Below are 23,241 nucleotides of genomic sequence, written 5' to 3' on the forward strand. Positions count from 1 at the left end.
AGTCAAACACAAAAAGGTCACACAGGAAGCGCCGAGTCCATGAATTTTTAGAAAAGTCTACCAAACCCTTATCCGCCTGACCCCAAAGGGTAGGCAGGAGAGGCTCCGCCTAAAGCCTTAAAAAAATACAAAGCCGTCACCAAATGCCCCCCGTGGTTCTCTTTTGCAGAATTGGCTACCCAATTCCAATGTTTGCGGGATTCTGCATCATGTTCGTGTCCACCATTAGTAAGTGTCTGATGTTTGCCTTCGGCCTGGGGGTCATGGGATGGGCTCTGAGGACCACACACGGGGAATTGAGGACACAGCCCCGGGGTGGGGGGGTTTGTGCGTTGGTAACGGTTGCAGAAGGGGGGGGGCGATAGAGCTGTTGGTGGTACCGAAGCACAGTGTGGTTAGCGTGGAGATGCCCGTCGGGGTAAGGGATGGCTTCCAAGGGCCCATGTGAGCAGGGCGGCCACGGCACCAGGCTGGCACTGATGCGTGGCCGGGCCCCTCCCTCGGCAGTGTTCGCCTTCTCCAGCAGCTACGCCTTCCTGCTGATCGCCAGGTCGCTGCAGGGCATCGGGTCCTCCTGCTCGTCTGTAGCTGGTAGGTGTGCAAATACCTGAGGCAGCCGTTCCCTGGGGGGGGGGTGTCAGTCCATTGAGGAGGCCGCCAACCTTGCCCTGGCTGGCCAGCCCCTTGTAGAATTAGCTGGAATAATGTGGGGAATCGAGGTGTCAGTCGTGGTGCCTGGGGAGGGGTTCTTAGGAAGGGCACTGCTTTTTTCCTTTGGGTTCTGCTTGGTCTTACCTTTCTGTGAATCTGACGGGTTTGGGAGATCACAAGTCTGGGCCAGAGAGGGCAGGCGAGTCACAGGTTATTCTTTTTTTGTGCTCCCTTGAGGGCTTCGCTATTGAACGTTTCTTTTCCTGTTTAGGGATGGGCATGCTGGCCAGCGTGTACACGGATGACGAAGAGAGAGGCAATGCCATGGGCATCGCCCTGGGAGGCCTGGCCATGGGGGTCCTAGGTGGGCAGGGGGCACCTGGAGGCAGCCTGTGGGGAGGGGCTGGCGGGCATGGGAGGGCGACAGTGATCCCTGAGTCCACTCTGGGTCTGCTCGTGCTGACAGACTCCCCCCGCTGTCCCCTTTTTCATTCCCTACTTTCATGGAGCCTTGGAAAACTGGTGGGACCTTCCTGACCCAGGAGGACGTGGGCTTCCCTGCCTCTGCATCTGCCTCTCAACCTGCCGGGGTGACCCTGGGTCCAGATGTAAAACGAAGGAATGGGATGGTCTGCCAAGATCCTTCCTCTCTCACATCCTCTGAGTTACCATCCCACCTGAGGACTTCCCACCTTCCAAGTCTGCTTTCCTCACCTGCCCTGGCTGACTCCCCCCGGCCAGGGGACACCTATCCTCCCTGAGAGGAGCTTTGGGTCCTCTCCCTTCTCGGTCACATTTCTGGCCTTCATTTGGGAGCCCAAAGTTCCGCTCTGCTGGTTTATAAGGAGCCAAGTCCCCGCGGACCCATGTTCCTGTGCTCCGTAAGCAGCACAGCCGTGTGTGGCCTGGGTCTGGCTTCTCTCTGGTCTTTACTTTGGGGTGACCCTTCTACACTCTTGCCCGTGTCTTGGGTGTAAACCAGCTTGGAGGAAGTGCCCAGGACAACTTGAAACTACTGAAAAGAATGTAGGGCAGTCACCCCAAGTAGGTGTTGGAACAAAGTACAAACTCGAGAAACAAACGGATGGTTACGGTGGAGTGGGGGGGGGGGGCGTGGAGGGGGGACATTAGTCGCGGGGCTTGGCACCAGCCCCTCTTTCTCTTCCTTGCAGTGGGCCCCCCCTTCGGGAGCGTGCTCTACGAGTTTGTGGGGAAGACGGCTCCGTTCCTGGTGCTGGCCGCCTTGGTGCTCTTGGATGGAGGTGAGTCCATGCGGGCACCTCTGCCGTGATCTCGCTGGTCGTGACCCGTGTCGGGTGACCCATGTCAGTAGGTGCTTGGAGCCTCACGTTTTTATCCTTTTTCTCCCTCTGTCGTAGCTATTCAGCTTTTTGTGCTCCAGCCATCCCGGGTGCAGCCAGAGGTAAGCCCCCCGGGGAAGGAGGGCGCTGCGATGGTCACATCAACTTCGTTAACCCCTGATTTTTGTTCACAGAGCCAGAAGGGGACGCCGCTGACCACCCTGCTGAAGGACCCCTACATCCTCATTGCCGCAGGTGGGGCTCCCCCCCCAGTCTCCCTGGTTCTTCTCAGCCAAAGGGTGGTGGGGAGGGGTGGATGGCGAGAACCAGGGTTCACTTGGCTGCTGGAAACGTCGTGACGTGAAACGTGAAGGGCAAAGAGGTTACATCCACGTCACAAGGAATAGCTTTCTTCCATCGTTAATTTCTGACCCTCAGCCAAGTTCCTTTGCTGGTTTTCATTTGGGGCAAAGATGTCTGGGTCACGGAGATGCCCCGTCACAGAGGTTTGTTTGTATCAGCGGCCATCACTGTTTGGCCTTGAACCTCCGGAAGGAGACTCTGGCCTCACTGTGGGCATTGTCGGTGGGCAGTCTGATTCACCAAGTGGGTATGAATAGAGGCTGACAGCGGAGCCCCCAGAGGGCCCAGGGGACAAGTCCCTTCTTGCGGAGAGGGCACACTGTGCAGCAGGGAAGCCAGTCGGGAAACCCCCTTTGGCTACAGAAGTTCCCGTGTTTGGGTTCTTGGCCTCGATGGGCTCAAAGGAAGCCCTGGGGTCCTGTGACTGGTCGGGAGGATAGTGGGCCTCATTGATGCAAGAGACTGTTCACCCAGGACCGTCTGTCTCAGGGGCACAGGCCTTGGGCTGCCTCACAGGGGACCAACCTTACATTGCCTGGGCCCGGACAGTGGTCAGCAGAGGCCCCTGGGGACAGGCCAGGAGACGGCAGCCCTGAAGTGTGGCATCAGACCCAGTTAGGGTTTATTTGTCTAAGCGGTGGTCATGGACACTGGTAGGGCTGGGGGAGTCTGGGTGAACAGGATGAATGCCCTATCTAAGAGCATTCCAGGTTAGCCTTTTTCAACACCAGGCTGGCTTTGTTTAAACCTTCTGCTGCTGGATTGGGGTGGGGGGGTGCCTGTATAACCCTGGTCTAGACCCCCATCATCATGCCTGCTGGCCAAAGGGTGGTTAACCTCGTGGCTCTGCACCCCTCCTAATGCAGGGCACCTCTCTGTGCCCCCATCAAGATGCAGGGATGGTTCCAGAGCCCAGATGCCCATGGAGCCCGGGCTGTCCGGGGCGGGGTGAGGAGGTGTGTGGGGAGAGCGGGGCTCTCTGCCGCCCACCGCCCCCTGCCTCAGGCTTTCTTTGACCCTCACTGTCTCACCCCGACTCAGGGAGGAAAGATACCCAGCATTGAATGACAGGCTACCACACTTCCAGCAGCCTCTACTCGGGGAGCCGGGGGCCGGGCACCGGGCGGTGTCTTATTTGTTCTGGCAGGATTTTAACCTATGAGGATGACTGAGTGGTGACAGAGGTCTGGGATGTTGAAAGAAGATTACGTTCTCCTGAGGAAAGGAGGCATACCGTGCCAATCAGGGCCATGTAGGGAAGCGCCAGGTTTTGTGGGGGGTGTGGGGGAGAAAAGGGCCAGGGGAAGGCCTAGGCCAGAGCCTTTAGTGGGGTTTGCATGGGAAAGTGAAGGGCAGGGCTGGGGAAACAGCTTAGGGTCGGTGGGCTTTGAAGCCTGGAGGCTGTCCCTGCTTGCTGGGATTTAGAGCAGGGGTATCAGTTTGCTGTGTGAGAGGTAGACAAGGAGGGGTTCAGAGTTATGGGCCCTGGGTTGTAGGGGAGACAGAACGACCACGCCAATTTGGCCCTAATTAATAGATGGGAAAGAGAGAAACAGCGAATCCAGGAAAACAGCGGGAGGGTGAGGGGACCATTTCAGTATCCTCTCTCTGTTCCACCTGTCACGTCCCAAAGCATGGAAAAAAAACCTTTCTGCATTATGTGAGCACCTTAATTACACTACACGGTGTTCTTTGAATCAGGATTCTAGCAAATTAGAGGTTCATGGGGACACAGCACAGGAAGCTCCCAGCACGGTGGGGAACGGCTCTGTGCATCTTTTCCCCCATGGTTCTACATCTACAAAGGGTTCTGGTTAACAGATAGTGGGTATCTGCAAAGATAGCATATGTGTATAGTTGATTAAAAAAATCCCTCAACGGCACATCTGTGCCGAACGCACCAGATTTGGGGGCATCCCAGGGCATCTTTAGAAATGTCTGTATTCCTCGCATGGTAAAACTTAGGTGCAGAAACCTCCAGTTGCTGGAGTCTGTGTGTGGTCTGGAAGTGGCCCACGTGGCTGGGTGGCCTCAAGCAAGTTCCTTCGTTAATAAATTAGAAGTCCTTCTTCATTAATAAGTTGGGATGGTTAACCTAATGACCTCCGAGTCTCCCTCCAATTCCTTTATGACTCCGGGGTGCTATTTTGAAAAGAAAAATTAATACTTTGTTTAAACTTAATGTTTAATTTTAATTAGTATTTAATCTATTTAATGTTCTTTCATAATAAAAATAACGATGATGACAGTAGTAATGAATTAGTAATGAATCCAACCTCTTTACTCTTCCTTTTTTTTTTTTATCTTTTCCTTATTTATCTTTTATTTATTTTTAATTATTTATCTTTTCCTTACAGAAGTAGATGTTCTGGGTATCTCAGTGGATTGTTCTGGCTGTGGGCATGTGGCGTTTAACTGTGTTTGGAAATAGTAGGTAGGGGACACTCAAGACCCAAAACAGAAGCCCACTAACCCTCTTCCTCCCTTAAAGGGTCCATCTGCTTTGCAAACATGGGGATTGCCATGCTGGAGCCAGCCCTGCCCATCTGGATGATGGAGACCATGTGTTCCCGCAAGTGGCAGCTGGGTGAGGACTGGTGTGGGTGCTTCTGATTCTAGAACTCTTGTCCTCGGGGTGGGTCCTGTCACTGTAGCCCTGACAGGCTGCAGGTGCCAGGATGATAAAGTGATTGTTTCTGTTTGATACTTAATGGGGTCCGTGCTTAGGGTAGCAGTGAGCTTTGGGGCCTTTTTCAGCTCCAGGTTTTTAAATCAGAATTAGCAAAGAGGCATGAGACCTGGGCAGAAACAAGACGCAAAATACATTCAGTGTCTGCCCGTGTTTCTGAACTAGACGTTAGTAGTTATATTAAACGTACGTGGGTAGCAGTAAGATTTATGTGAAACAGGCTGACAACAAACAGTACGTAAGAGGATTACTCTTTTAAAAATATTTTTGACTTAGAAAGCAATACATACTTGATTATTTAAAAAAAAAAAAGTACACAGATCAAAGAAGTAAATTTTAAAATCTCATGTTCATCTTTTTCCTTCCAGGCCAGTCCCTCATAATAGTCATTGTTAACAGTTTTGTGTCTCTTTCCAGATGGTTCTGCATTTATCACCATGTGTGCGATGCTTAAAAACCCAACCCGAATGGAACATTGCCGTTTATATCATTGTGTGAACTCTTGTTGGGCCATGTTTCCATGTCAGAATGGGTAGATTTGATTTTCAAAATTAATTAGATTTTTTCAGAGTTAAACATGTACTTAATGTTTAAGTTAAATAGCATTATTAGAATTATAATGAAAAAGCCAGAAGTCTTTGCCCCATGCCTCCCCATCTCTAACCCCCTTTCTCAGATTTAATCACTTCAACTCTTTTAGTTGTTTCTTCTGCTAATTTATGTCTCTAAATAATATGTGTAACTCCTGTTTTTTAAATTCCCCCATTTCTGATACTACCAGCTCCCTAACGTAGTAGATGAAGATTTAATGCTGTTATTACACCTGAAAATATCAAACAACCAACTTATCCGTTTTCTCAATTTCTGTTTTTCTAGAACAGTTTTATTTGTTGGTCAGTTTGGCACTCAGTGTTGGCTTTATTGTGACTGTGTAAAAATTGTTCAAAGATGAACTATATAGGGCTGTATGATTATTTCTTCTTACAAACTTTTGTTTTTCCTGGAGTTAATCATTGCCATCTCTTTCCATTTTCTTAGCTTTCCATGTAGCATTTCTGAATGTATTCTCAAACTCTCTGGCAAAAGTCAGAGGCCCTGTAAATACGGCCAAGTACATCAGCAAACCTAACCTATTTGTGTTTTTGCTTGTTTATGGGTATTTGTCCTACATTACTCTGTCTTGCTCTAGTCTAGATTTGTTCACTAGGTCATCCTAGGACTTTCCTCTTCCAATATCTGGGCGTCTTTGCTTCTCTACTGTTTCTTGTATCCTTCCCTTCTATATTCCTTTCTCTTAGTTTACTCTATCATTATGATGGAACACATCCTCTAGCTTCTTTCTGAGAGTTGATGCATGGCAGATAAAGTTCTCTGAGATCCTACATATCTGCAGACATCTTTATTCTCATGTTTGGTTGACTTAGTCTACTTGGGTATGTAATTCTTGGTCGGAAATTATTTTCCTTCAGTTTTTGTGCTTATTTTAGAGAGAGCATGAGTGGGGGAGGAGCAGAGAGAGGGAGACACAGAATCCGAAGCAGGCTCCACGCTCCAAGCTGTCAGCACAGAGGACAGTGTGGGGCTCGAACCCATGAACCCTGAACCAAAGTTGGACACTTAACTGACTGGGCCACCTAGGTGCCCCTTTTCTTCAGTTTTGAGACAACTGTCCCATTGTGCTCTAGCCTCCAGGGTTGCTATTGAGGAGGCCAGTGTCCTTCTCATTCCCCGTCCTCTGTAGGAGCTAGAAGGATCTCTTCCTCTCTGGTTATGAGTGTCCGTGACGTTTTTTGCAGTGGGGTCTGTTTTCTTCTGTACTGGGAACTTTCTTGGTTAGTCTGTTCATCTGGGAAGCTGTTTCTTTTAGTTCTGGGAAACCATTTTGTATTATTTCTTTTATTAATCCTCTCCCCTACTCCATTTTATCTCTTTTGCTGTTACTTTTATTGGTTCAGTATTGGACCCTTGGTGTTTCATGCTTGTAATTTCTTACTTTGCCTTTTCTTATTCCCATTGATTTCTTCATCTTCATTGTCTAAACTGTCTATTGGATTGTTATAATCGGTGTCATCATATTTTAAATTTCAAGAGCCCTTTCATATTCACTCTGAGCGGTTTTGTGTGTGTGTGGAAAGGTTGTTGAAATTACAACCTCTTGCCACTTAGTAGGAAGACTTCCACTCACTCCCCATTTCATCGTCTTATGTAATCCCTGATCTCCATGTTGCCTGGGGTTCCTGGGCCATTTTCGTCTTCTTTCTCTAAAGAAACTGTTTCCTGAGAGGGTGAGTGTGTGAGAGAGAGGGCTGGGGGTCCAACTGGTCTTTTTTTTTTTTTTTTTTTTTTTTTTAATGTTTATTTATTTTTGAAAGAGCACAAGCAGGCGAGGGGCAGAGAGAGGCGGGGGCAGAGGATCTGAAGTTGGCTCTGCACTGACAGCAGAGAACCTGATGTGGGACTCGAATTCACAAACTGTGAGATGTCAGGAACCTTGAGATCGAGGCCTGAGCCGATGACGCTTAACCGACTGAGCTACCCAGGTGCCCTGGGGGGGTGGGGGGTCGGTCCAACTGCTCTAGAAACAACCTTTCAACCCTCTTTCCAGTTGACTGCCTCAGCCTTACATTCACTGTACCCGGAGCCTTCAGTCCCGGAGTGTCCTGTGTTTTGAGGCACAAAAGGTGTTGCTTCTTTTTGGCTGCTCCGTGTGCAGATGGAAGATTCCAGTGTTCTCTGTCGTGTCCATCACTGCTGTCCCTCTGCTGCTGCTTCCCTCTCTGACTGCATTTTCTCCTATCTCATTTTGTCTGGCCTTGGGCATAGAGGAGAGAGCATGGGGCTTCCTTTACTAAAATTTGAACGGACTTTGGGATGGGAACGGCAAATGGGATAGAAGATGGGACAAGAAAACCTATCGATTTACTCTGCCCTGTTAACTGGAAGCCCATTGTTCATTTTAATGGTTGGATTTTTCTATTGTAAAGTTAGGCCATAAGTTTTCAACCGGATCCTTTGGTTGGGCATTTGGGTTAGTTCCAGTTTTTGCCAATTAGAAACCATAGTGCAGCAGAGTATTCTTACCTGTATTCCTGTTCATGTTCGGAAATGTATCTGTAGGGAAAATTCCTGAAAGTCCAGTGGGTGTTTGATGTTTGGTAACCTTGCCCTAATATCAGTATTCTCAGTCTTTCCCCAGCTGCATATGTGAGAAAGGGGTGGGCGGGGGACTCTCATTTTGATGTATTTTTACAAGTTTTTTGAACGCAATTGAGTATCTTTTCATATATTAGCCATGTCTATTTCCTTTACTGTGGATTTCTTATGAAGTCAATGAATAACATACTTTGCCCATTTTTTATGTGGAGATGTTTGTCTTCTAATTGATTTTAATTATTCTTTGTATATTGACATTATTCCTTTATCAGATGTTTCACAAACATTGCCTTTGTTGTATTGTCTTTTGACTGTTATAGGTGGACTTTTGTTTTTCTTTTCTTTCTCTTTTTCTCTTCTTTCTTTCTTTTTCTTTCTTTTTCTTTCTTTTTCTTTCTCTTTCTCTTTCCTTCCTTCCTTCCTTTCTTCCTTCTTCTCTTCTCTTCTCTTCTCTTTTTTCTCTTTTCTCTTTTCTCTTTTCTCTTCTCTCTTTTCTCCTCTCTCCTCTCCCCTCTCCCCTCTCCCCTCTCCCCTCTCCCCTCTCCCCTCTCCCCTCTCCCCTCTCCCCTCCTCCCCTCCTCCCCTCCTCCCCTCCTCCCCTCCTCCCCTCCTCCCCTCTCCCCTCTCCCCTCTCCCCTCTCCCCTCTCCCCTCCCCCCTCCCCTCTCCCCCTCTCTTCTCTTCGCCACTCAGATCATTTAAGATGCCACTAGTCTAGCCCCTTGACCCTTCATGTCCTTGTCATTTCATCTGAAGCTCAGATGAGACCTTTCCCATGCTATTATTTTTTCATGCATGTTTTCCCCTAACTTATGATTTGTTTTTCACATGAAACTTGGATTTACACAGACTTAGTTTAGGTATACGGTGTGTGATACAGGTCTGGTGTTACTGTTTGCCGTATGACCGGCCAGTTGCCCCTAGGAGTCCGCCTGAATTTTCCCACCTTTGTCATACTTGAAACAGCTGTGTGTTCTTGAGTCTGTTTCTGGATTCTTCCTTCTGTTCCACTTGTCGGCACGAATTCCCGCGCCGATACGCTCCTATTTGATCACTGGAGCTTTAGAACATTTTTAATATCTGCAAGGCTAGTCCCTGCACGCACACCTCTTAAAGAAAGAGTTTATTGATTCTCCTTCCTGGGGATTTATTTTCTTTGCAGAGTTCTTTCAGCTTACAAATTGCCACTTTGGGTGGAGACTCTCCCTTCTGAATGAAGCTGCCATTTTTAGTGCCTAAAACCTTCCCTTAGGCAACCTTCTCTTCCCTCTGCAGCGGGGGTCCTGTCACCTGCTGCTTCCTGGTTCAGACTTGTCCCTACCCCAGTCCTTATGGGCTCTGCGCGCATTCGCCACTGATCCGTGTTCTTTCATCAAATGATCCTTCAGTAAAAAGTCCCAAATTGCTTGGGGCGGGGCAGGATGGGGAGAGACTAATAATGGGTGTGGGGTTTCCTCTCTGGGGTGAAGAAAGTGTTTTGGAATCCGATAATGCCCACGGTTATACCACCCTGGGACTCTAGTATAAGCCACTGAACTGTGTGCTTCAAAAGGGGGGGACGTTATGGTACATAAATGACGTCACCAAACCAAAACCAAGCCCCAAGCAACAAGAGTCCTTCGGTGAAGGAGGAAAAAGCGTGGGCGCAAAACTGAAAGGCTAGTCGTTAAGCAGAAACTCGGCTCTGAACCTCCTGGCAGTGGAGACAATGCAAGGACTCCAAACTCCCCGAGCGGGCACCCCACTTCGCAGAGCGAAGGCCCTCTCCCGACCCCGAGTTAATCGCAGTTTTGCAAAAGATGGGGAGACGCTCCTCAGGTCTTGCTGCTGCTGTTAGCATCATGATGCCTTCCTCTGCGGTGCTTTGGGCCTCCCGTGTGTCTTCGGGAGGCGCCCGTGGCCCTGGGGCACCGAGTCCGTGGGGCTCCCGCGTCCCTTTACAAGTGCTCTTTCCCGCCCGACTGACTTATCTTCCCGACTGAATGCGTCCTTGGCCGTGTGCAGGGCACCTCCGCTCACCTGCCCCTCCCTCTCCAGACACAGCCTGAGGCTTTCTTTATAAAGTCCTGAAAGGCCCTCAGCAGCCTGGGCCTTCCGGGTTAGATAGCAGGCTGCGGGCCTTCTAGATTTCGTCAGCATCCTCTGTGCGGCTTATCTCCCAGGCCAGATGGTCACCAGCCCCTCGGCTCGCTGCACCTGTCCACCGTGAGGTCATTTCCTTCCGGTCTCAGAGATGGGCTCGTGTCTCGTCAAGAGAGTCCCGTATCTGTACCTGCTTTGCCGTATCGCCCCCAGTGTGAGGGGAGCACAGCACGTGTGAAGGGAGCACCGCTCCCGTATGAGCTCTGCAGCTTGGGGCCCACCTCCCCGGAGCCCCGCAGGCCCCCCTGAGCCTCGTGAGGAGGGCGCCGTGGGCGACGGGGTGCGAGGACCAAGGGTGGAAGTGAGGACCCAGCGCCAGGACGGGGCACGGCCGTCCTCCGGAGGAGGCCCCGGGGCAGCTCGGGCCCCTGCTGTGCTGCAGGGTCCTGTGTGGGCTCCCTCCTGCCCTTCTGCTTCCCTCGTCATTTCTGGAGAAAGACCGTAAGATTTGAAGCCAAGGCAAAACAGTCTTAAGCAGCCGCGTGGGTGGCCCATGATTGCTCTTGTTGAACGCTGCGTGAATGGCCGTGATTGTTAGAGGAGGTAGATGGGAGCCCACCCGTGTTCCAGAGGGTGGCCGTGTGAGCCCATCCCCCCGGCCCCTTGTGCTGCCATTTGGGGGTGGCCCTGAGTTTGGGTCGGTGGAAAGAGAATCATTTCGTGGCGTCTCCCTTTATGTCAAGTCTGGGTCAAATGACACCCCCCGCACCCTGCCCCAGCACCCGGAGGCTTAGTGACCCTGTTCCTGGTGAGGCCTACTGACCTCAAGGGGAAACTTAAGCACTAAGGAATGGGCCCCAGAGAAGAGTGGAGCCAAACTCTTTCTTCTGGCTCTTTAAGGAGACGTGGTGGTGCAGTGTGGGATGGAGGCTAGGATACTCTCGTGCTCGGCCGGGGACCCGCTCTGCTCCCAGGCAGCCATGACCTTGGGGCACGTCCTGTGCCAGCCTGGCTGGGTACTCAAGGACAGGATGATTGCCAGCATGCTGTGGCTCCAGGATGTGAGGACTTCAGCCTCCTGAGCCTCCCTGGGCATAGGGCAAACTGGGACTATTGCCCCATCCTGGTTCCAGACTGAGCCCTTGGGGACATCGGGAAGGGCTCGGGAGAAGTCCAAGGACTCCTTCCTACAGTCACTTCTGGGGCTGCAGGTCCAGCATTGGCTCCTTGTAGGCTCCGTTGTGGTTTGAGCCTCTCCCTCCCGAGCCCGTCGAGCCCGTGGTCAAAGCCAGGCTTAGCATGAAAGCCCGGGGGTGCGCAGACGATCCCCGTGGGTGAGCTTTGTGGTACGTGCAGAGGTGACTGAGGGGGGTGCAGGCACCCCGCAGGGAGAGCAGCGGCCCAGCAGAAGGACAGGCTCACTCACACGTGTGGCCCCAAGCACTGTGTGCGGGCCGGCCCGTCCACACTTCTCTCTTTGAGTCAGGAAAGGGCCGACACAGACTTCTTGTTGCCTTTGCAGGTGATACAGGCTTTGGAGGGACAAAGTTGCCCAGTTGATGACAGTTCAAAAAGATCCCCCCACAGGTACCAACGAAGTTCTGAAGGGACATGAAGGAATCCCTCCGGTGAGAATGTGGGGTCGGGCCGTAGGGTTGAAGACGCCCGTGGAGACGAGGCAGGGCCCTGGTGGGGGCGCAGGTCGGTGCACTACGAGCCCTGTGAGGGCTGTGTGAGCTGGGGCTCTCGGGGTGCAGAGCAGGGGCCGGCCCCGTGATGCACTCGGTCCCTCTTCCCTTCCTGGAGCCGCGAGTGCTCAGGTGCTGTGCACCGGCACGGAGCTGGGCCGGGGCGATTCTGCGCACCGTGTTTCAAGGTGGAGAAGCGGCTTGAACTTGGACGGAGGAGTGGCAGGAGATGGCCAGTCCCTGGGAGCCACCGGAGCCCCGGTGGGGTTTCACTGGGGAAGCCAAGGAGTGGGTCGGCTGCATTTTCTTGCTGTGGTGGCCGGCCAGGGGCGGAGGTCGAAGGCAGTTTCTCTTGGCTCCAGGATGCACCCCAGGACCAGTGGGTGGAAGTGATGGGAAGCTCAGGGCCTGGCGTTAGGATACCCGCCTCTAGTTGGAGTCATCTTTAAAGAGCTGTCTGGGAGGGCACTGGGCTCCCAGCCCTGGTCCCTGAGCACAGCTAGACGGTCTCCTGTTGAGTCGCCAGGCGGGGTGCCGTGAGGGGCGCACGGAGGGCCGAGTTCCCAGAGCTGCTTCTGTGGGTTGTGTGATGCAGCGGGGGGCCCCGGCAGCGCGGGGGATGCTGAAGCCGTGTCGCAACGGCAATCGGGGGCTTAGAGCTGGAGGTCCAAAGAGCACGTGGCCCTGCCCCCAGTTTGGAAGCTCCAGAAAGCAGGACTCCAGCTCCAGACCGCAGTGCAGGCTTTTACCCCCAGGAGGCCGGCGGCTGGACACACGGTGCCTGCCTTCAAGGGATGGCAGCCTCCCTCGAGACTGTCGGTCGTGGGAAGCGAATGTCCTCGCACGGGACCCTCTCCTCTAAGCGGTCGGCCGTGTTCTGAGCGCCTCCCCTGGGCCGCCACGGAGCTGGGCTATGGAAACAGATGAAGGGGTCCCTGCCCACCAGGAGCTCACCGATGTGGGGAAGGCCGGCCGGCCAGGGTCAGGTACAAGGAAGGTGGAGCTCGTGCGGAGGACAGGGCCGAGGGATCGGACAGGGAGGGCCATTTGCCGTCTGCTCCTCAGAGCCTTCCTGTGAGATGCGCTGCCTTTTGGGCCCCGTGAGGTCACGGGGACCCCCTGGAGCCTCAGCCGGTGTGTTTCGAGCTGAAACGAACCTCTTGTTTCATGGCTTACCCCCAGTGCTTTTTGCCTGAGGATCTTGAAACTGGAGTTTGCGGCCTGAGGCTGTTTTGCCATCTATGGAAAACGGGGGTGGGGGGTGCACCCACTCCCAGGTCTCACGCGTGAGCTCAGCAACCCCCCTTGTGGGTCAGGAAGATGGAGCTCATCTGTGGCTTCCCCCCCCCCCCCCCCCCGAGCATGTTGGCGACCCTGCTTTGAAGCTGTGCCTTCAGAGATGCATCATCCCGTGCCTTGCTCCCGGCGTCAGGATTTACCCGAAATGGGGTCCCTGGCTGGGTTGTTCACAGTCCACTTCCTTGGGCCCCGGTTTACAGCAGGTGGCCCTCAGTCTGTGGACTGACTGAGTTCCGCGCGTAGGTAGGTTTTGGTTTATGCGAGCGCTTTATGTTCGTAAAAATTAGTTGCCAGCATTTGAAAAGCTCAAGAGACTTCCTGTAAGAATCTAGAGTTCAATCTCTCCTGGAAAAATTGGATCTTCCAGTCTGGGACCTCAATCTTCCAGAGCAGCAGTCGCCTCTTTAGATGGGGTCTGGGCCCTCCCCCGCCACTTCCCTTCTGTTTCCCCGACACGGAGGCCCGATGTTGGTGTCTCTTCATCATGGTGCCCGTGCTGTTATTTACCTTTTCCTTTGCTTTCTTCGTTCGTTTACCCGTCCCTGAACCCCATACATACTCATCCTGACACGACGGCCCTCGTGGCTTCTTAACGTCTCCACACTAAGCCTACTACGTGGCGTGCAAGGTTAGGCTTAATCGCCAGCTGCTTTGGGGAGCTTCTGGGTCCCCAGAACACGGCATATGTACTTTTGTTCCGTCCCCGGCGTAGCCGCGTTCCAGCTCAGACATCGTCTGGCTCCTTCCTTTGAAGCTCTCGTGGTGGCCAGAGCCACACTGTGGTCACTGTCTTCGCCCTGAGCCAGACCCACGCTATCAGTGACGTTCGCTGAATCCAATTACATCCCGCGATTATTTGGCTGCCGATATTGCCAAGCGTGACAGAAATGGTTTCCTGGAACATGAAATGAGATTGCTCTTTGTTACTGTTTCCCAGATCACCAAGCCTGGAGTGGCTTGGTTTTGGATTTAGCTCCTGGACCTAATCATTTTGAAGTCGCTACTGTGCTGGAAGGCTCAGCCTCTCTGGAGAGTTTGGTGGCTTGCGTTAGTGCGTATGGAGGTGCAGGGAAGGGCCAATGCATCCCTGAAGAGGCAAGGTCACGCGTGTGCGTGCGTGCGTGCACGTGTGCGTGCTGCTGAGCCGTGGGGCCGAGAAAGGCCCTGGGCCCCGTGCATTTTCAGCACAGTGCATCCCAGCTGGCGCGTTTAACCTTCCGTGCACGTCTAGCTCGTGTGTGGCTGTGTGACTGAGAACGAAGCGGCGTTCGCCATTTGTGGGCGAGGCTTAGAATCAAATCTGGTGTAACTGAGTTCAGGAAAAACGCCATCTTTGGGAGGAGACCATCCCATTGTCCTGATAACAGATGGGGACCACACGGAGCTGGTATGGACAGATCCCTAGCGGCCAGGCTGGTCTGACTCGCGTCGGGCTTTCTGTTCAACACAGAGACTACTTCCAAAGCAACCACTGCCACCAGCAGCCGGATATTGGCACAGGCTTGGCCGGGGCCGCCAAGTCCCTGGGAGAGCATTGAACCTTAGACATGAAAACGTCAGTCGCGTGACTTGGCCGCACACAAAAAATGACCGCGTAGACGTTCATTTTTTTTTTTTTTAGGCCTGGCAAGATGTTCATAAAGCTAATTGAAAGAAGCAGGATGGAGGGGCGCCTGGGTAGCTCGATCGGTTAAGCATCCGACTCTTGGTTTCTGTTCAGGTCACGATCTCTTAGGTTTGTGAGTTCGAGCCCCACCTTGGGCTCTGTGCTGACAGTGCAGAGCCTGCTACGGATTCTTTCTCTCTGCCCCTCCTCTGCTCGTGCTCGCGCTCTCTCAAAATGCATAAATAAACATTAAAAAAAATTAAAATAAAAAGGATGTAGCTGCAGCACAAGAGTATAATCCCACGTCTTGTTTTGTTCTTAAAAAACCCAAATCCTGCACGCACCCGTGTATCTGTGTGCATGTAAACTCGTGTGTGTAAGACTACAGAGCGGGAATCACCGTGCTCAGTACCTGAGCGATGGACTTTGGGGTGACTTTAACTTTTTCTTTGTCCTTCTCTTCACGTTCCCTGGTCTTTCTCAATGCCCGTGTCTCCTGTGGCAAAGTGACGAAGGGGTGAGGACGGGGGCGGTGCCACCGCCGCTCACCGCACGTGTGGCAGCACAGTGGCCGGGCTCCCGCGGCGGAAGCTGCCCGTGTGCGTCCGTGGGTGAGGCCGCCACCAGGCAGACACGGAGGCAAGATGAAGCCGTTGATAGAGGGACGCATCTCGTTTCTGGAGCGTCTGGCAGCTTTGTGGGGACGGGGGAGCCGCGTGGGGTCCCGTCTGGCTCCGTCAGCCGCCGGATATTAGCTGCCTGGGTGCAGGCCTCAGGCCTCCTTTCATCCGCTCTGATCGCCATTGTGATGTCTGACAGTTATTACTTTTTCCAACACTTGACTGATATCAGTGCTGATAAGGTGTCCTTTCCATAAATTTACAGGCATTGCTTTCTTGCCGGCTAGTGTCTCTTATCTCCTTGGAACCAATATTTTTGGGATGCTCGCACACAAAATGGGGAGGTAAGACGAGTACCGCTTGCTCTCACTCTGTCGGAATAATGTCGTTCTGTTAAGCCAGTTCTGGGTGTTGCGACCTGAGTTTTCATAAGTATAATGTCGTTCTGTTAAGCCAATTCTGGCTGTTTCTATCCGAGTTTTCATAAGTAATTGTCCTGATTTCTGTTGAAAATTTGGCAGGGGTGGGAATGGGAGCGGTCGTTTATGGAAGGTGCTTTTTTGTTCTTTTGGTAGGTGGCTTTGTGCTCTTCTGGGAATGATAATTGTCGGAATCAGCATTTTATGTGTGAGTAAAAGACCTTCCTTGACAAGTGGTCTCGAAAGAAAACTTTCGCTTTGGGCAAGAATCACCAGGAAGCATTTCAGAGCAGAGTGAAGTTTGTTGTCTGTTTATTTTTATTTTTATTTTTATGTTTTCGATGTTTTTTGTTTTGAGAGAGAAAGTGCACCTAAGCAGGGGGAGGGGTGGAGAGAGAGAGAGAGAGGAAGAGAGAGAGAGAGAATCCCAAGCAGGCTCCACACTGCCAGCGCAGAGCCTGACGTGGAGCTCGAACCCCCGGGGAGATCATGACCTGAGCCGAAATGCAGAGCCGGACGCGTAACTGACTGAGCCACCCGGGCGCCCCGATATTTGGTTTTATTACATTTTCAATTTTCCTCCAATTTTTTATCCTCTTAAACATATTGGACAAGGTTCTCCAAGGGATACATTTACATTCTAGGTCAGCTGCAGGTTATTTAGGACGGTTGGTTGCATAGTTATATTTCACTTCCCCAACCCCCCCCCATCGTCAATATTACAGTGTCTTTAAACACTTTGAGCCGACTAGCCTGAAACAGTAGCAAGATTTTTTTTTTCTAGAACAACACATCTTTTACCAACAGCCAGTATCTACCCCCAAGTGAGGCCTTCAGGCCCTTGTCAGAAATGGAGCGTGGTCCGGGCTGGTGTTAACTACAGCAGTTGACGAGGCTGTTCTTGGTGGTCACAAAACCCATTTCAGGTTCAACTTCTGAGATCTTGGAGGACCCAGTTCTCCTCAGACCCCATCCTCCTCCTTCCCCCTAGTTCCCACTTGAGAAGGGAACACGCAAACCAGGCCAGAGAAGACCCATCTTTAGGCTTTTCCCAGAAGCTTTACATTGGATGTCATGATTTTAGTATGACAGGTATTTCCTCTTACAGATTCCTTTCGCAAAAAACATTTACGGGCTCATAGCTCCTAACTTTGGAGTCGGTTTTGCAATTGGTAAGTCACCTGTAGAGCTTTCTTTTCCCCATTAGTCAGAAAGATTTCCTCTTATTGGCGCAGACTATCTATCGTTCCTCAACCTAAAATTTCTTTTTTTTTTTTTTAAACGTTTATTTATTTTTGAGACAGAGAGAGACAGAGCATGAACGGGGGAGGGTCAGAGAGAGAGGGAGACACAGAATCTGAAACAGGCTCCAGGCTCTGAGCTGTCAGCACAGAGCCCGACACGGGGCTTGAACTCACGAACTGCGAGATCATGACCTGAGCTGAAGTCGGATGCTCAACCGACTGAGCCACCCAGGCGCCCCATCAACCTAAAATTTCTAGAGCTCGGGAGGAGGCTGTGGGCTGCCAAACTCAAGTACCGCCTGTCAGTTGTCTACAGATAGATACCTGCTTTCACATACTAGTCATTTATTTTCCGAAAGCCAGTATTTGTAGAAACCCTGCTATTTACAGAAGCAAACAGATACTCTGTTGCTGCCCTTGGGCAAACAAGAGAACCCCCTCACTCAGAGCACCTTTGTTTGGGCTCAGATCTGTGCACAGAAGAGAACCCGGGAGACAGAGACTTCACGTGTATTTTTTATAAGGTCTGGTACAGAAAAGGTGGCCTGGTGTATCGACGGCCACCCGTGCTGCGGGAATTTTCACCGGCAAAGGGGACGGGGTCTTTGGATGTGAAGAACCATGTATGCTGGAAACAATCTTGTTAATGTTTTGCATGAATAGGATACCTTTGTTTCTCATTTATAATATACAGATTGGTCGTCATAAAAGTAAGGGCTAAATCTGTCACAGTTGCTAAAGGCAAGAACTGAAGCTTTGAGTGGTGCAGTGGAAAAGACAGAAGGGAGCCTTTGGGGGCTCCCCGGGTGGGTTAGGTTTGCCCTCCCACAGCACCTCATGGCTTCAGTGACAACTGGAATTCATTTTTGAGCTCTCGGGGGCCCGTCCACCTCTTCTGTCCAGTTTGTTCACCCCGTCCCCGTCCCCAGCACGCGGCACATATTCGGTGATCAACAAATACCGATTGAATGAAGGAACGTCCCTCCTCTTCCAGCCTCTAGTAGTAGGTGGAGGTGAGGGAATGGACGTTTGACTGGTCTGCTGGTGGTGTCCACAGATGGGGTCTCATTTTAGCTGATTGTTATCAGCCCCATTTTATGGACGGGGAAACCAGTGTTCAGCTAGATGAGGAATGGCCGTGCCCATCCCGCCAGGGACGTGAGCCCAGGACTCTGAACACACATGCTTTTCCTTTGCTCTTTGTTTATTCTGCCTGTCCCTGACTGTTCACGAGCCAGGAGATTCTGATCCCGGCCTTAGTGGTGGTGATTGATTGTTTAAGCCCCCGGGGTTGGCAGACCTCTTTCAGTCTGTTCTCTGAGCAGGGCACGGTGACCCCTCAGACGCCCTCGTGTTCTGATTCCTTCCCATCTTCCCTGATACTTTCCAACTTATTCTCATAGTCCGAGTGTGAGGCTGAGGTGTAGATGGGGAGGGGAGTGTGTGAGGCTTGTAGGTGTGCCCCCTGGGGGAACGTGAGGGCCTGCAGAACCCGGAGAGAGTTAATCTGGAAAGCACCGGCTGGAGGAAGGCGAGGGGCCACACAGCCAATAGCCAGCACCCCACTGGATGTGAAGCCTGGTCTGTGAGTCACCAGAGGACGGGGTGCCCTCTGCTGGAAGGTGGGGCCCTTCAGACGGTGGGGGCCAGGCGGGGCCAGCGGGAGAACGGGCACAGGTGGCCTGGGTTCCAGTCCCAGCCCCAGCGGCCTGCAGCCTGTCTTCAGTGAAGGGTGTGCCTTGGGGAGCCTGCCTTGAGACTCACAGGGGGCGATGACAGAAGGGGAGCCGCTGGCGGGGTGGGGGGTCGGGACACTGACGCTCGCCGCGTTTTCGGGCTGCGTCGGTTTTCTATAGACCGTGTTCCCTGCCCGTCCACAGGAATGGTGGACTCCTCAATGATGCCCATCATGGGCTACCTGGTAGACCTGCGGCACGTGTCTGTCTACGGGAGCGTCTATGCCATTGCGGACGTGGCCTTCTGTATGGGATATGCTATAGGTAAGGAAGGACACTGACCTTTCAAAACAAGCTTTCATCTTGATGCATGATAATGCCGACCGGAAACTGTTTAAACTTTGGTGTCTTTCTGTCTGTGAGGCATTTGGAGAGAGCTTTATCTTCCTTCTCTGTTTCCTGAAAGGTCCCTCGGCTGGTGGGGCTATCGCAAAGGCGATCGGATTTCCGTGGCTCATGACGATTATTGGAATAATTGATATTCTTTTTGCTCCTCTCTGCTTTTTCCTTCGAAGTCCACCTGCCAAGGAAGAAAAAATGGTAAGAGAATTTTAGGACGCAACTCTAGTGTTTCTTGATCGTGTTGGCATGGTCTTCTGGATGGTTCCTTCATGGCTCAGTTAGAAAGTATATTTCTGCTCCTTTGGGGCAGAACTCCCCAAACATAAAGGGTCAGAGTTCCTTTGGCGTTTATACCGTATAGGCCATGCTTCTTTTACTGTATCAAACATTATGTTTATAAATGTGAAGAGTGAGGTGATGTTTTGGTACATAGATTAGCAGTCTGTATAGCTCTTTTGTCAACCAGACATGGAGTAGTTAAATGTAATTGCCTTTAGTTCTCGAAAATCTTGAATATAACTTTTTTTGCTTCCTGCACCGAGTCCTGAGATGAGCCATTTTGGGTGCCGTTTGCTTTTCTCCTAAGCCTTACGGCTTTCAGTAATAGTGTTTTCGTTCTTACTGCGTAGGATTCTGGAGATGGTTTTGGTGTAGATAACAGAGCATTTTGGGAAACTATCGTATAGGTACCTTTGGGCACACGTGAGCATGTGCAACCTTTAAATTCACAGCTTCATAACCAGAATCATCACTAAATGATACGGTATCGAGGATAAAGTGTTTAGAACTTACTGCTTCTAAACTTGGATTTCAGAATGCATTAGTCGTTTTAACCTGATGAGCGTTCATCCCTGGTGACGGCGTTGCTGGGTTTTAAAACCTCCCGTGGTGGCAGACCCTCGTCTAGCAGGATAAGAGTGGAGGCTTAAGTTAAGAATGAAGGAGATAACGGAGGCGAGGGGAGATGGTGTTTTTGTGATGAGGAGTGGATATGAGGTTCACTTGTGATGCTCTCTTGGGGGCACATCAGAAGTTCTTTCTGACGGGTGAACGGAAATGGGTCTGACGCTTTGGCATTTCTTGAACTTCCCTGGTTACGATTTTCCCCAAAGAGTGGGTCTAAAAACAGACACAGACTCTGAAGTTAGGTTACGTGCAGCCTTTATTTGTCTGGGGTGTTCTTTGTATTCATTAATTCGTCCAATATATTTTGAAAATATTTTCAGAAAAAGAGTATATTCAGCACTGATCACTCTATCGTGTGCCCTTTATCATATAGGATTTAACTGGATAATTTGGTATCACTCATGACCCGTTTGAAAGAAGAGGAGGGGAAGGTGTGGAAATATTCCAACGGAAATCACCTCTTCTTTCCTTCCTCTTGCTTACATGGCCCCACTTCTGAGCAACCGTAGCACTTTACTGTTCATCCTACCCGTCTCCTCGCCTGAGCCCCGCATGGTAGCTTGCCCAAATCGGGGTCGGAAAAGGGGGTTACTCCCAACCCTTTTTGGACCAAAAAACACAAAGACAAAATCGCCTACAAGTTCTTTCACCCAGGAGACTGTTTAATAAGATTCTTGGGAAGTAATGAAGGGCTAGTGGTGGCCTTGGAGCCACATTGTCATGTGGGGACAGGATAGCATCTCCCTTACTGGGTTGTTGTAAGGATTCAGCCAAGAATCCCAGAGTGCTTAGCCCTGTGCTTAGTACAGTGGATGCTCGATAAGTGTGTTACTATTTCCAGCACTACCTCATGCTGCTTTCCTGCTTCTACCTAACGCCCTGATTTACTGTCAGTCCAGAGGCCCCCTGGTGTCCTCCCTTTCTCCCTCCTGTGAGGCGAGAGCTTCCTTTTGGTCCTGAGACCTCCGAACTGCTGAATGGGCTTCCTTAGGCAAGCAGCAGACGTTAGTGGCCGCTGTGCCGTGTGTCGGCGTCAGCGTGGTGGCTTACCTGAGGTGTTGGAAGAAATAAGTGAGGTCAGGGGATGGGGGGTACAGGGGGACAACCCCCCGGGCCAGCTGCTGCCCTGGAGTCCACGTGATGACTGGCAGAAGGCCGACCTCTGCACCCCTTCTCTTCCCTCGTGTTAAATCGGCACTTTTGTTCATTTAAAAAGCGAAATGCCGAAGGGAGCGGAAGAGACAATCTTGAAAGGCAAGGCAGCAAAAATTGTAGGCTTCCCGAAAGGCACTTTCGCTGCAAAATGTCAAAAGTCCGTAATAAGTGCCTAGCAAGATGAATCATTAAAAACCTGAGAAAATGTGCATCTCGCTGCCCGTCACTGATGCCCATAATTGAAGGCATCACATTGGATTCCATTTGACTCGCGTAATGGTAACATTTGAGGGTGGCCAACAGCAGCTGCCTATTCCCTGAGCAAGCGGGGCAGGAGGACACCTAATGATAAGGGGGAGTGAGGCCGGGACAGCAGTGTGCCAGGGAGGAGACAGAATTGATTACTGCCCACTTGAGAGAATCCAATACCGACAAGTGCGGGCGTTCAGGATCAGCAGTTACCAAAGGCAGGCGGGCAGCCAGAATAAGGCATGTAAGCCTGAGCAAATCATTCTTTCATTAGGCGGCCTTCTGAATAGCCTTCGGCTATTTTATATTGAAAGATCTAAAGCTGTTTTCATGGGTCCCAAATCACACAATCATGAACTAGCGTGAGAGCGCTTGAGTTTTTTTTCTGTTTGGTATCCTCGACCTCTGGCTTTTTTTGTTTTGTTTTTTGTTTGTTGTTGTTTCTCTGCAAGCGTAAGAAATTCCACTCTGCCATCTGAGGACAACTGTGTTCTACGACAGTGACGTGCAGCCCGTGATTCTCAGAATACCCAGTTGAGGATGGCTGTGTGCTGGAATGGATATTTTTTCCAGGTTAAAGAATTATTTAAAAAAAAATTTTTTTTTTTTGAAACGTTTATTTATTTTTGAGACAGAGACAGAGCATGAACGGGGGAGGGGCAGAGGGACAGAGAAACGCAGACTCGGAAGCAGGCTCCAGGCTCTGAGTTGTCAGCACAGAGCCCGACGCGGGGCTCGAACTCACGGACCGCGAGATCGTGACCTGAGCCGAAGTCGGACGCTCAACCGACTGAGCCACCCAGGCGCCCCAAGAATTATTTTTAAAGATAGGGCACATTTCTTACAACTTACTCTTGAAGTTTCTAGTGGTGGCCCAGACAGGAAAGTAGGGGTTTGGGATTCCAGCTTGCTTTTCCTGGGTGGCTCCGGCCTTTCTCCTCATTGTTCCAGGGTCCTTCCAGCCACCCTGTTTTCTGAATGCAGGGGCCAGGCAAGGACCTGAATATTATCATCTATTTATAGAGATGGGTCCCTCTGTGGGGCATTCATGTAGTTGATGTGCAAAACCCTCACCATTTTTTTTTTTTTTTTTAAGATACAGTAAATAAAACTTTCTAGCATTCAGGCCTGGTAGCTCTCAAAATCTCGAAGCCTGGAGGGTTTACTGTTCAGTTTTTATTGTCTCAATGTTCCAGCTGTGTATTTGCTGCATTTGGTCCAACGAGGCTTTTACTGCTTTGGAGATCCTCACTCTGTGTCTGATAAGAAACCAGGCATCTGGCAGGGGCTGGGGTTCAGCTCTCAGTGACTGGGCTCTGCTCTGAGTTCAAAGAACTTCCTCCTTTCTCTTTTCAGTCCGGAGGCAGACACGCCTCTGTTGCCCCGCAGTGGTGCGGAGAGCCGGCTTAAGTTACCTGGCGGCCCTCGTGGCCCCCCATACACTTCATTTACCAGCTGCATCCTGTTCACGCCTCTCTCTTCCTGGCCCTTTGGGAATACTACGTATGCTGCCTGGCTTCTTTGGTCCCGTAGACGTTACTATAAAAATAGAACTGCCATACAGTCGTGCCCAGCGTTAGGTTTCGGGGGTCCTTAAGTCTGCATATATGCAGAGTCAGGCCTAATGATGGTTGAACCAAGAGAGAGAAGGTGGTTATGAAGAGGGTCGAACGATGGCCATCCGTCCCAAGGCTGTCTTACTGCCTGTGGGCCAGAGGTCAAGGTCCCTTGCCTGGCAT

The 23,241-nt window shown here is 51.2% G+C and overlaps 1 protein-coding gene across 1 annotated transcript in view; it reads left to right on the forward strand.

Annotated features, from left to right (window-relative positions):
- The window catches only part of SLC18A2 (solute carrier family 18 member A2), a 39,353-nt gene that overhangs the window by 11,559 nt on the left and 4,553 nt on the right, over positions 1-23,241 (forward strand). The window contains exons 4-15 of the mRNA XM_058697901.1: positions 170-228; positions 508-591; positions 923-1,015; positions 1,824-1,913; positions 2,031-2,074; positions 2,147-2,207; positions 4,807-4,902; positions 15,717-15,795; positions 16,027-16,078; positions 16,979-17,042; positions 18,995-19,114; positions 19,257-19,390. Of these exons, the coding sequence (XP_058553884.1) occupies positions 170-228; positions 508-591; positions 923-1,015; positions 1,824-1,913; positions 2,031-2,074; positions 2,147-2,207; positions 4,807-4,902; positions 15,717-15,795; positions 16,027-16,078; positions 16,979-17,042; positions 18,995-19,114; positions 19,257-19,390 (976 nt within the window). The remainder of the gene's footprint in view (positions 1-169; positions 229-507; positions 592-922; positions 1,016-1,823; positions 1,914-2,030; positions 2,075-2,146; positions 2,208-4,806; positions 4,903-15,716; positions 15,796-16,026; positions 16,079-16,978; positions 17,043-18,994; positions 19,115-19,256; positions 19,391-23,241) is intronic.

The sequence above is a fragment of the Neofelis nebulosa genome, chromosome 13 (genome assembly GCF_028018385.1).
Source record: "Neofelis nebulosa isolate mNeoNeb1 chromosome 13, mNeoNeb1.pri, whole genome shotgun sequence".
Classification (NCBI taxonomy): Eukaryota; Metazoa; Chordata; class Mammalia; order Carnivora; family Felidae; genus Neofelis; species Neofelis nebulosa.